This window comes from Pseudoliparis swirei, chromosome 19, assembly GCF_029220125.1.
Source record: "Pseudoliparis swirei isolate HS2019 ecotype Mariana Trench chromosome 19, NWPU_hadal_v1, whole genome shotgun sequence".
NCBI lineage: Eukaryota > Metazoa > Chordata > Actinopteri > Perciformes > Liparidae > Pseudoliparis > Pseudoliparis swirei.
In genome coordinates, this window is record NC_079406.1 from 17863337 (window position 1) to 17875748 (window position 12412).

The following is a 12412-nucleotide window of genomic DNA, read 5'->3' on the forward strand; positions in this document are numbered from 1 at the left end:
TTTCATGTATCTCCTGAATTGTGAGCTTTACATGACTTGATGGTATTTATATGACTAAAGGTTATATTAAAGTTGAAGTCAAGGATGTCTTGGAAACATAGACTTATATATTATATCAAAATATTTTATAAAGAACTGCAAATAATGTGAGCGTCTTGATGATTACTTATGAAAACGATGCAGGCCAACACCTAGGACATTACGTAGCGGAGATCGCAGCGTTTGCAACTTTGAATACCAGAACTAATTAATCAACTTGTTTTTTACAAAATCATTATAGAAGCACATTTTAAAGCGCCATGTGCTAAAAAAAAACTGAAATATAAAGTATAAAGCGTGAAGCATATAAAACTTAAAATTGCCACATCACACTCAACCATAATGTCAGTGTGCTGACTGACACCCTGTACACCACTACATCACTGCAGCAAGGTAAGAGAAGAGATTAGACTGGAGGACAGCAAAAGATGATTTTCAGCTAGTGTTAGAGTACAAATTAAATCACTACCTTGACTAACTGAACATTTAAGCTTCCATAAACAAGGTATAGGTTGAAATGACTGTTTGGGAATAGTAATACATTTTACATTTATCATACAGTAATGTAGTTAGATAAAAATATATTAGAAGTTATAAAATGAGTATTGCACCGCCATTATAGCCTATACTCTTGGGACATTGTAGTTATGTAGTGTGCATTTTAACCACTAACCCTCTGTCTAAGACAACTCTTCAAAAAAAATTGTCCAGTGGTGAACGTCTGACTTAAAACGCATATAAATATACAGTATAATAAATTATATATATATATATTTCTATAATTATTTTACAAATAAAAATATGTTTAGCATTAGATCACAAAAACCAGGAAAGCTCGTTAAAGTATTTCGGGCTCACTGCTGTGGAGACGAGGCTTTTACTCTGAAAACAGCCACACCGGAAACCAGGTTGTCGTTAGCGGAAACCAGACTGTTAGCTTCAGGAAATCAGTTGGTGGAAAAAAAGCTTTCATTTCTGTTATCAAATCTCCCCACTTAGAGTCAAACGTGCATTGGAGTAGCAGCAGACTGTGGGCAATGGACCCTTGGACGACAACATCGAATCTGCGGTGTGTCCGTCAATAGTACGCCCTGGTGCCGAGGCGCCGGGCCGGAACCAGAACAAGGCCCGGGCGGACGTAACCAGCGCTGCGTTTTGCGACACCGGCGGGCTGGTGTGTCTGTGCGGGAATTGTTATGATGTTTATAGGGAACGTGTAACTTGTATCACCGTGACGCGCCGCCTGTAGCCACACGGCACGCTGGTTCACGAGTACCCGGTCCTACGTAACGTCTCGAGGCTCGAGCATGGGACCGCGGGACGCTGGGCTGAGCCGCCAGCGAGCTCGCGTTCCCGTGAGCTAGCGTCAAACGGACGTGAACGTTTACTTGTTAACCAGCGAGGCGACATGAGAAAGGCAACGAGTATGAGCGCCACGGCTGTGTTTATGTGAATGAAGAGGACTTGTTTGACATCGCCCCACGTTCCCCAGCTTGTCGGCTCTTTCACGGGCCTGGTCGATGTTTTTGCGGCGAGTTTAGCAGTGGAGCTCAGTTAGCTGCTAGGTTAGCCCGCCCCGATGAAGGAGTACAAAGTGGTCGTGCTCGGCAGCGGCGGGGTCGGGAAATCCGCGCTGACCGTCCAGTTTGTCACCGGCACCTTCATCGAGAAATACGACCCGACCATCGAGGACTTTTACCGAAAGGAGATCGAGGTGGACTCGTCTCCCTCCGTGCTGGAGATCCTCGACACGGCGGGGACGGAGCAGTTCGCCTCCATGAGGGACCTGTACATTAAGAACGGACAGGGGTTCATCCTGGTCTACAGCCTGGTCAACCAGCAGTCATTCCAGGTACCTGACGTCACTGCACACACCTTAAACTGGCTCTGGCGAGGTAGTTCAAAACGGGATGTGACTCGTACTGGAGCTAATTGTAGAGACTTGCAGCATTCAGGTGTTACTTTATGCAAAGACCATCATTCATTTGTGTAAAATGCCCTCCATGTATCGAAGTGTTTTCGGCAACTTTATAGACATGAAATCATTGTGCAAATATAATATATAAACTTTTCTGCCAAGAAAGATGACATTGTCACGTTATCTATTGTGAAACAGTCTAACTGGATAACCTCTTTAAGCTACCAAGCTGCAGAACTGGTTCCCAGTTAGAATGTGTGCAGGAAAAGGAAACTGCTTTGTAGTTGCCACACGTTTTTAATTTAGCCAAACCGGGTTTAAGTGCCTCAAGAACTTGCATAACACCATAATGTTTGATAGAGAGCGATACTTGTGATGACGTTTTACATGGGAACATTTCATGATAAAGGCCCAAGCTGTGTCCTAGTTTACAAAATAATTGTATTGTAAGTTATATAACGTTGTTCAAATTCTCATTGTATCCAGTTTTTGCAGGTGGTATACAAACATAATACACATCTTCTCTCCCAACAGGAAATAATGTAATCTGGAAAGATGTTGCCAATTGAGCTTAACGAGAAATGTTTATTAAATTATAAAACATTTGACTGTTTCCCCAACATACTCGTTTAGTTACATATTCTGTGATTGTCTTTTGTTTTATTTTTTGCATTGTTTTGTATTTACATCAATAGCACACTCTCTGTGTACTACAAAAAACTGCGGTTTTCCTGAGACGCCACTCTTATGCTTTCCCGTTTCATCTTTTAGGACATCAGACCAATGCGAGACCAAATAGTTCGAGTGAAGCGCTTCGAGAAGGTGCCGTTGATCCTGGTCGGGAACAAAGTCGACCTGGAGTCTGAGCGTGAGGTGGCTGGCTCAGATGGACGAGCTCTGGCTCAAGAGTGGGGCTGCCCTTTTATTGAAACTTCAGCCAAGAGCAAGACTATGGTGGACGAGCTGTTCGCAGAGATCGTCAGACAGATGAATTATTCCACGCTGCCGGAGAAGCAGGAACAGTGCTGCACAGCCTGTGTGGTCCAGTGAGAAAGAGGTACGAGCACCGCCATTCCCAGCCTTCATTGCATGCTTGCGTTCGTATACGGGTGGCCCCAAAGAGCTCACGAGGACAGTTGGCGGCACACTAGTTTTCCAAATGTGATAAAATGTCCCTGGAATGTAAAATAGTTCACAAGCTTGGAAGAAATGTGACAAATGGATGACTGAGGCGTTGCAGTGTCGTGTGAGGGATAGAGACGAGAGGTCCCGTTGGAAGTGAGAAAGACGAGTGGGCGGTGCTGCTCCGTGCAAATTGTTGACTTAGCTTGTTATCATAAAATTGCAGAAAGTATGTGGCACGAAGAACACAACTGTAAGAGCAGCTCAGGGCCTTACAGGCTAATGAAACCGACGGTGCTGCCAGCCGAGTCGGACAAGGAGGAAAATGTGACATCCTGAAAAATAAAATATGCTCCAAAACAGGAAGTTCACTGGAGTCTGAGAGGTGTTGCCAGTGTTGTACACACAGCTGCACACTGAGAGTGCCAGTTGTTTCCATTTAAACGCGTTGTATTAATTTGCTGTTTTTGCTTTTCTCTCTCCGTTCTTCTCTTCTTTTTTTAATATAGATTCCTAATTTGTCTGGATCACCACATGGATTTTGATGTACCATGAACCTGGGGACAAACTGACAGAAACTTACCGGAGCTGGTAATGTTTCTGTTCTGACTGTCGATCACAGAGCATCTGACAGGAAAGACGTCTGTCCTATTTTTGATATCATAACTGTTAGAAGACGTTTCTGCTGCAACCTTAACGGCCTTTTTGATCATCCAGGATGGATTCAGACTGACAGACTTGTAATGAGCGAGAATGGCCATCTGTGAATTTCAGTCTTTTTTTCTCTCCTTTTAGTCGGAAGTATCCCTCAAATAATAAGCAGGAGTGTTTGTGAGGTTGCAGCCTCCTTTTTAAAGCTGCTTTAATCACTATGATATACTTTATTATTAATTGTATTGTGTCTCAAGTTTGGAATTTGACAAAGAATTTCATAATATTGAAACATTTTTACTTTTAGGCTTGCATACTTCAATCAGTTTGCTGCCCAGGTATGCTGCTGGCTCTATTTTTAAAATCTGACATGAACTACAGCAGCGTGTAGACTGCGTTTTTTTTGCTTTTAAGAAAATTAGACGGGATGTACAACTCAGTGGATTAATCCTTTAACATCAAGAATTTACGTTCTTATTATTGCAGTAGCCTAAAGCAGCTAAACCCATCTGAAAACATGCATGCTCAAAATTAAAAATGTTCTACTAAATCAACTTGAAGTGATAAGGAGGAGCCATTTCACTGTCTACAAGGCATGAATCACGGGGACGCAGGTCTTCCATTTTCAGTTTTCTCAACGAGTCTGTGGGAGAATGATTTTGGAACGACCAAAGGAAGCTCACAGTGCAGATTAGTGTTTGAATACATGACGTGTGTTGCTATAAATTCAGAAGATGCTAATTTCTTGTCATCAAATTATTCGCAGCGATGTGGTTTTATAAAAGTTCTGGCACAGTTAATCAGATTTAACTTTGTATTCTTTTTCTTATTGTAACATATTTATTAAAGACTAACAATATGGATAGCCAGTTTTAAACTTTTAAACTACTAGTTTTTGCTTTTTGTGACTTTTCAGGATATCTGGTACATTGTTTTGTTTTTGAAGCTGAGGATTTAACAGAGCCTTAAATAACTTCTGTTGCACCCTGGTGTCATGTTTCTTTTTTTTTTAAATTTCTCAAAGATCAAATCTGTCGTCATTTGGTAATAAACATGCTGGCCTTTCTGCGTTTGTCATTGGGCAGAGTTACGGTGTTGACTTTGATGGATTTTCAACTTCGTCTTACAACACTCGCATGTCCTGTTGGGCAGAGCACCTAAATAATGCTTGGTGCAGGAGAAGTGCAACTACTTTCTTCTATTAACAAAATATTGACAAGCCCATATGTATAATTAAATCGTGTAATTGTTCCTCCGGTTCTTACGGGCCAATAGCACAGCCGATGTGAAAGAATAATTTAAATGTTTTGTAACAAATTTTCTCATGAAACAATTCTCAATCATTCCAACATTTTATATTTAGCATTTTTTTTGGTCCATTTTACACTCTGTGTGTGTGTGTGGGTGGGTCTAGTTTCCACGTCCCGTGGAGCGCAGGGCTGCTGGCTCTTGTTCCCCTCGCTCTGCGGTGGTCAGGTGGCGCATCTTTCACCGAGCTGGCAGCAGCTGCTGTGTGACGTCTCTGAATCAGCAGGGTCACCACAGCTCTTCCAAGCTCCTTAAGAAGGGGGCGGGTGTGGGGACATTTTGACTGCCTTGTCCTGGTTCCTGCTGGTTTTATCTCTGCCCACACCACAAGAGAGTTCTAGGCAGAGACATCTATACAAACGAAAGCCCCACAGAGCCTCTGGGCTGTCAGCTGAGCTCTCAGTAAACACGTCTCTGTCCATGTTCAGCTTACCAGAAAGTGTGAACATCCACAAGTGGTTTAAATAGCACTCAACAATGAGAAGAAAAGAGGTTTTGAGTAGAATATTGTAAAAAACAAAGCTTTATTTCAAGAACACAGCGTGCTCAACACTGTCCAATAACAACTATCAACACACTGTAACTTTGGGCATGAGAGGTTCAGAGCAGCTTTAAGAAACATTGGGTTGGGTTTCAGAGGTTTACAGAATAAAAGAGTTTCACCCTCACATGAAAGAGGTTCAGAGCAGAATAGAGTCAGAAAGAGATCACATGTTACATTGGGTGTTTGACAGAGTAGAGCCACTACTGTAAAGACAAGTAGCCTCCTCTCTTTAAAGTGGTCAAACTTCTCCATAACTCTCTGGTTAAAGTCAATCATGTCTGTAACCAGCCTGTTTCCATTATTCTGGAGGGAATGTGTCTGTTTTTCAGAACTTCTTCGTTGTGTTTCGATGCCAGTTCGGTCTCCTTCTGCTGCTCTGCAAACAGGGTTAGCTTCATGCTGTTAGCTAGATAGCTTCATGCTCTTAGCTAGATAACTGCGGCAAGATTCATGCTTTACACTTGTCTGCAGCTCTTTAGATCCCTCACCCCGTTGTAGTCCAGAGTTTCAGTCCCAGGACTTTGGAACAACAGACAGGGGAAACTAAACAGCGCATTACTCACTGAGCCTCCAGCTAACCAGTCCGGTTAGCAACCTGCTCCCGTAGCTCCGTGGAGCTCTCTGGCTGAGGGAACGATACCGGTCTCTGATTGGCCGAATAGTCCAATCCCGTGAAATAAGAAACAATGTGATTGGCCAGGGCGCACATTTTTGCGCCCCAAGATTCACGTTTCATCCGCCAATGAGAAGCCGTCCTTGCCGCAACGACCGTGAAATGTTTGCTCGCTGCAGCACACGCACGTTGGGCCGGAGCCCCGAACATGGGGAGGAGCTTCTCAGTGATGATGAATGGTGATATATTATTTATGTCACATTTAACTTAATTGGTTGTTGACAGGGGCTTACGGTCTCCCACACACACTTAGCCCGTCAACACGGTATATTTGCTATTTAAATTATTTGGTATATAATGTTTTTTGACAGTATATATTATATTTTTTTCTTTTTTTCATCTCAAAATTTTAAGAGGGGCGGCGCCCTCTGGATGCACCGCCACTGAATACCACAATGTAAACATATTCCATGACAAACAAAACCCCTGTATTCAATCTATTATTTTTAGTAGAAGAAGCTTGTATCAGAAGTAGGTGTTGGTTATGCAACTCCCTAATTTATTGGTGATTAATGCTTGATTTTCATTATTTAATTTGGGTTATTAGTGAAAATGTGTCGGCAGAATGATTTGTTGAAACTGACCATGGTGGAGCTTATTGTATTGGTAAGTTAACAGTGGCAGGTTTTCTTTAATTAAAGCTTTATCTGAAAAGTAGCTTGAAAACAGCTCAGTCCAGATCGCTATTGTCCTTAAAAGAGGACAATGGCAGCATAAATGATCAACAAAATAAGACAATTGAAGACAAAGAGAGCTAATTTTGTTTGAAAAATGTGTTGCAGTGTAATATAGATTAATACTCATGAAAACTGCAACAATAAGTTAAATCTAAATTGTGAGGCTATTTTGTAAGTGTTTATTGTACACACTATAATAACCTGAAGAAGCTCTTTTGCTGTGTAGCCCAGACTTTTTAACAATACTCTCATCCAACCAAGTTCAGCCTATTTTTATACTTTGGTGGACTCCAAATCTTTTGACTTCCAAGTTCCGGTGAGGCAGCTCATCCCTGAGGGCGTGTAAGGTGATCAGCAGCAGTGATGATGCTCCCTTGAGCCCAGCTGTCGGTGTCACTGATTCCTTGGTGGACCTCCTTTGGCAGGTTTGCTGGTTTACACCGACGCCTTCCAGTGACAGGAAGTCTTAACATCACACGCTGCTCAGAGTTTTATGCTTCACCTTTCAGCTGTGTTTGCTTTTTATAAATTATCTTTGAGCATTAATTCACTGCCATTTAGACATCTGGAGTGACACACTAGCCCAGGAAATTGATCTGTGACAAATGGATCGGTGGACTGAATCCTGGATCTGCAGATCAGGAGAGTCACCTGAATGTTTTTCCTTTTTCCCCCACATGTTTATCACCTGAAGCACACACTTTTCCAACAGCTTTAACTGGCATTATCAATATTGTGTCACCTTAACGTCCACCATCAACTACAGTAAAGAACAGTTCACACTGCAGACCAACTTGTTCTGATATACTGGAACATGATGTGGCTCAGGGTTTGCTTTGTGTCAGTTTGTGGTCATTTGATTAAAGGTCTGATATGTAGTCACGTTGTCCGTTGCTGTTTGTAAACACAGCAATCAAACTTCGCCCCTCCTCTCTGGCTCAACAAGAGAGAGAGTGCAGTCGTGGATGATCGAGCTTGACATCTATTAAAGAGAGGGTTCGGCATCAGTAGTAACAGCGGTGAATCAGAATAATAATCAGTTATTTTATAATGTTTTAAAGCACACATTAAAAAAAACATCCACACCTCCAGAAACCTGCATCCTGCTGTGGCCTTTCTGCTCCGTCTGTGTCAACAGGGGAAGCACATGCACACAGAAGCACACATAACACCATTAATGTGACAACCTGTTCTCCGCCCTTTGTACCAGATGATACAGATTGGCATAGAGAAACGTCCCGAACACAGCAGAAACCTCAGGCTAGTATTTTTCCACTCTGCCGCCTCACACACACGTCAGTGTCTTTATGAGGCGGTTACAGCTCCAGGCCTCGAGGTGGCAGCATCCCTCGTTTGTTTCGCCGTCATGACTGTGACGTCACAGACCTGAAGCGGAAGTAGCTGTCAGTTCCACGGCTGTGGGCCGAGGACGAGCTGCTGCGAGAGGAGGCATCTAAGTGCTGCTGAGAAACAGTGCTATTCGAGCAGTCATGAAGACGGTGTTTGTAACTGTCGGCACTACGAGCTTCGATGACCTCATCGGAGGCATCACGTGTCCGGAGACCGTTCAGGTGAGTGAAGTTGGTTATTTCTAGTAAGCTTGAAGTGGCTGCAAATCTGCAATACTGCGACAACGTACTGATACCAAGGGGTGGAAGAAGTCTTCAAAAGTACCAGTACCACAGTGGTACTATAGAAATACTCATCTACAGGTGAAAGTCCTGCATTTAAAATGTTACTAAAGTAAAAGTACAGAGTCTTAGCCTTTTAGTCAAAGTAGAACAGCAATTATGCAGAATGGCACCGGGAGCGCGCGAGGGTTTTTGATAAAGTTAGCGGAAGGATTCAAGTGACAACATCCGGTTTTGCAAAGTTAGCTGAAAGAACCACGTGAAACAACATGTTTTTCAAAATAAGATGTCGACAAATCATACACTAATATATAAAAATAAACAATAAACTGATTTTTTTATCTGTATAGATCATTTCTGAGATTTAGCTTGAATTTGGCTAACATTCTTTTTTTTTTTACTGGACCAAGGATGAGTTTATAAGTCAGACTTTGTAATGTTAAAAAAAGTCCTGTATATAGATTTCCCCAAGAGTTCCAGGAAATGAATAATGCAGATGTGTACCATACATATCTGAAATCCCAATCACTGGCAATCAATCAATTTTAATGTATCAATTAGGACATTTTTCAAAGTAAAAGTCCTAAATGTTTAAAGATATCTGTAATTTCTTTAATGTTTGAGGTGCTTTATATATGTATTTCCTCATAGTCCTAGGCAATAATGCTTCACAATAAATAGAATGCTTCAATCGACACCATGATCGGTATTATCGGATCGGCAGATACTGATTTCAGTGATCGGTGATCGGCACCAAAATACCTGATCGGAGCATCTCTAATGTTCATGATAACCAGGTTTTTAATGTATCTTATTGCTTGTCTGCGGAGAGCTATGTTGAATTACTTCATATTCTGTTGTGCAGTTTAATCTATAATATGGCATCATATTTTATACATCATATTTTATACAACGTTGTCATTTGAAGTAAAATCTTAATCTGAAAAGCAAGTCGAGTAAAATGTACAATATCTTCCTTCTTAAATGTATCTACACGTAAAACATAACATCGATGTACTCAAGTTAGGTACAAGTAGCTCACATTTTTACTTAAATACAGTAAATGAGTTTATGTAGTTAGATACATTTTACCAATGTACTATACTACTAACTGGATATCGAGTATATTATATAGGACATTCATTCTAGAAAAGCATTAAAATTATCTTTTTCACAGCTAATCTTGCAAACAGTAGGTAGTAAAACGAGTAATGTATAACATGAATGGATCTGTCCTGGAACAGCAGTACTTGATTCTGGTTTGGCAAATAAGTATTAATCATCACAGATACAACATACGAAACATGAAACCAACATTGTGACGCTGTCAGCTCTTGAAGTTGGTACTAAGGAAATTATTTTAGAGAATTTACTCAGACCTGCTCTCATGGTTAGTGGGGAAACTTCAGAACACTTAAAGACGCTGTTAGATATTTTCACAGTGGTTTAAAAAAATCCATTATCCAGGTTTTTGTTCTTTGTAAACTGAGGTAACATTAAAGGGCAAATTGTGTACTTTTGACCAGTTTTATAATACATTTCTTTTTTCTCCCCTCAGGTTCTAAAGGCTCGTGGATATGAGCGTTTGGTTCTTCAGGCTGGAAGAGGATCTATTCTTCCAGCTGCTGACAGCTGTCCACACATCAGACTGGAGGCTTATCGGTTTAAAGACTCTATAGCAGAGGACATCAAGCAGGCTGACCTCGTCATCAGCCATGCAGGTGAGTAAATATAAAAACAACTTGACTTCCTGCTACCATGACATGTTCTCCTCTTATAAATAGTTCCTCTTATTCCATCATGCTCCACTTATGCTGCTTCAAGAGCAAAACTACTGTCTGCTTGGTTTAGTTTAAAAACACAATGCACATCATAACTGTTGAAAAGGTCAGACAGAACAGGTAGCTTCCAAAGTCAATTTCCTGCCAAAAAGACATTTATTACTCTGTAGAATTCAAAGCAAAAGCAAATAGAGGTATGTCAGCAGTGTGCAAACAATACACAGAAAACTGATGATTACCACAGCAGAACCTCAGCAACAGACCGGTTCAACCTGAGGGCTTCGGAGGACATCCAGCAAACTACTAGCTGAACGCCTTTAGCAGCAGAGGCATAGATTACCTTATTTGTTTGTGAATGAAGCAGAATCCTACCCGAGGAGGAACATTTGCACTAAAGGATCGTGTGGTTTTTAAAATTTGACCCAGTTTACTACAGATTTTGAACACCGTCTAGTATTTGATCTTGTTTTCGTCCTCAGGAGCAGGAAGCTGTTTGGAGGCGCTTGGCGCAGGAAAACCTCTGCTGGTCGTCGTCAATGACAAACTGATGAACAACCACCAACTTGAGATGGCGAGACAGCTGCACATGGACTCCCACTTGTTGTACTGCACATGCAGGTATGTGCACTTTGTACCTGTGAGGTTGCGTAGCAAAACAAAAGTAACAAGCTTTTTAAAATGTATTTATTTATTCTCTCAGCACCCTGACAGAAACCCTGAGGACGATGGATCTCTCTGTTCTTCAGCCCTTCTTGCCCGGACAGCCCAAGAAGTTTGCAAATTTCCTCGACAAAGCCCTTGGTGTTCAGTGAAACTTTAATCTGACTGCTTGTTTTCTGTTTAACTGAAGTGTGATGACCTTTAGAATATCCTGTTTGAGTAGGTCATGATACTAGTTTCTTCACTGTGATTGCAGAGCACAGCTGAAATATTTTTGTATGCAACACTAATATATATCTTATTTAAAATCCTTATTTGTCCCGGGAATTATTTGTATATATATTCTAGACTTTGTTGGTTTAAAGTTTTTTTACAAAGAAAAACAAAACGACCAGGGGTTTGAGGGGAATAATACTCAACAGTTCAGAGAGTTGAAGGCATCTCTGCCCTTTTGAGATGTAACAAAGAGAGCTGTGTTCCCCCTGGTCAGCTGTTTGTACATTTTGAGTTGTCGGACTTCTTTAATGTTATACATTCAATGTATTTGGTCTGTGTGTCTTGACCTCACCCATGATGATTTGTAAATCTGGAGAGAAGCTTATGCTTAATGCTCACTACAAATTTGAGGTGAAACAAGTTATGGGCTCCATTAAATGAGGATGTGAGACTTTTACAATGATATACTGTGTACTTCCCCACTACCTTTCAGTTCAGTCTCTTATGAAATTAATAATTTAACTTGCACTCAGTGTACACGGCTGTATTTATATATTCATATCGATTTATTTTTTCCACATATTTAAAAGACTGTATTCTACCTTACCAAGACACTAATGTGCCGGGTCACCCAGAGGAGGGTTGTACCTCTTCTTGCCTCCAGGGTGAAACCTCCCAGCACCTACACTCCAACTTCTTCCTGTCCAAACTGGCAAGAACACATGCAGACAATTGGTGGCTTTTTAGTTGCTTCTGTTTTTTAACTAAGCAATTTTCAAGGTTGTTTTTGTTGTTGTCCCTGGTCATGTTGTTAATGTCAGTAGAATTCCTCGTTATATGCCATTACTACCTTTTTTCTCTTAAGTTGAAAAAATCTGTTAAAAAGCAGGAATGCCAGCTGCTCCAGTGAACAGTTTATGAGAGGCTGTTAGATGTCACCTAACCTGTAAGAAAGGTACATAAACAGTCTGGGAATGGTATTTTAATTGAAAGATTTAGGAAACATGCTGATTCAGAATTTCTTTAGTTACAGTTTCTTCACCAGGAGAGGTTTTGTGAAACAGGAAATGATGGGTGAAAGGCATCACACAGCTTAGTTTGGCTCCTCAAACTCTGGACAATCTTTAAAAGCTGGAAAAAATGTTGTTCACGTTCTGCTACTGAGGCAGAAGATTGGTTTACCTGATAACGA

The 12412-nt window shown here is 41.1% G+C and overlaps 2 protein-coding genes across 2 annotated transcripts; both read left to right on the forward strand.

Moving 5' to 3' along the window:
- The first annotated feature begins 951 nt into the window (after positions 1-951).
- Positions 952-4796, forward strand: rap2c (RAP2C, member of RAS oncogene family). The gene is made up of 3 exons (XM_056439848.1): positions 952-1891; positions 2729-3014; positions 3589-4796. The coding sequence occupies exons 1-2, from the start codon at positions 1619-1621 to the stop codon at positions 3005-3007; spliced, it is 552 nt and encodes a 183-aa protein (XP_056295823.1). The 5' UTR covers positions 952-1618; the 3' UTR covers positions 3008-3014; positions 3589-4796.
- A 3544-nt stretch (positions 4797-8340) lies between these two features.
- zgc:92907 (uncharacterized protein LOC436733 homolog) lies at positions 8341-11314 on the forward strand. The gene is made up of 4 exons (XM_056440143.1): positions 8341-8503; positions 10122-10284; positions 10824-10962; positions 11045-11314. Exons 1-4 carry the CDS (start codon positions 8423-8425, stop codon positions 11154-11156), a joined length of 495 nt encoding a protein of 164 aa, XP_056296118.1. The 5' UTR covers positions 8341-8422; the 3' UTR covers positions 11157-11314.
- The last annotated feature ends 1098 nt before the right edge of the window (positions 11315-12412 follow it).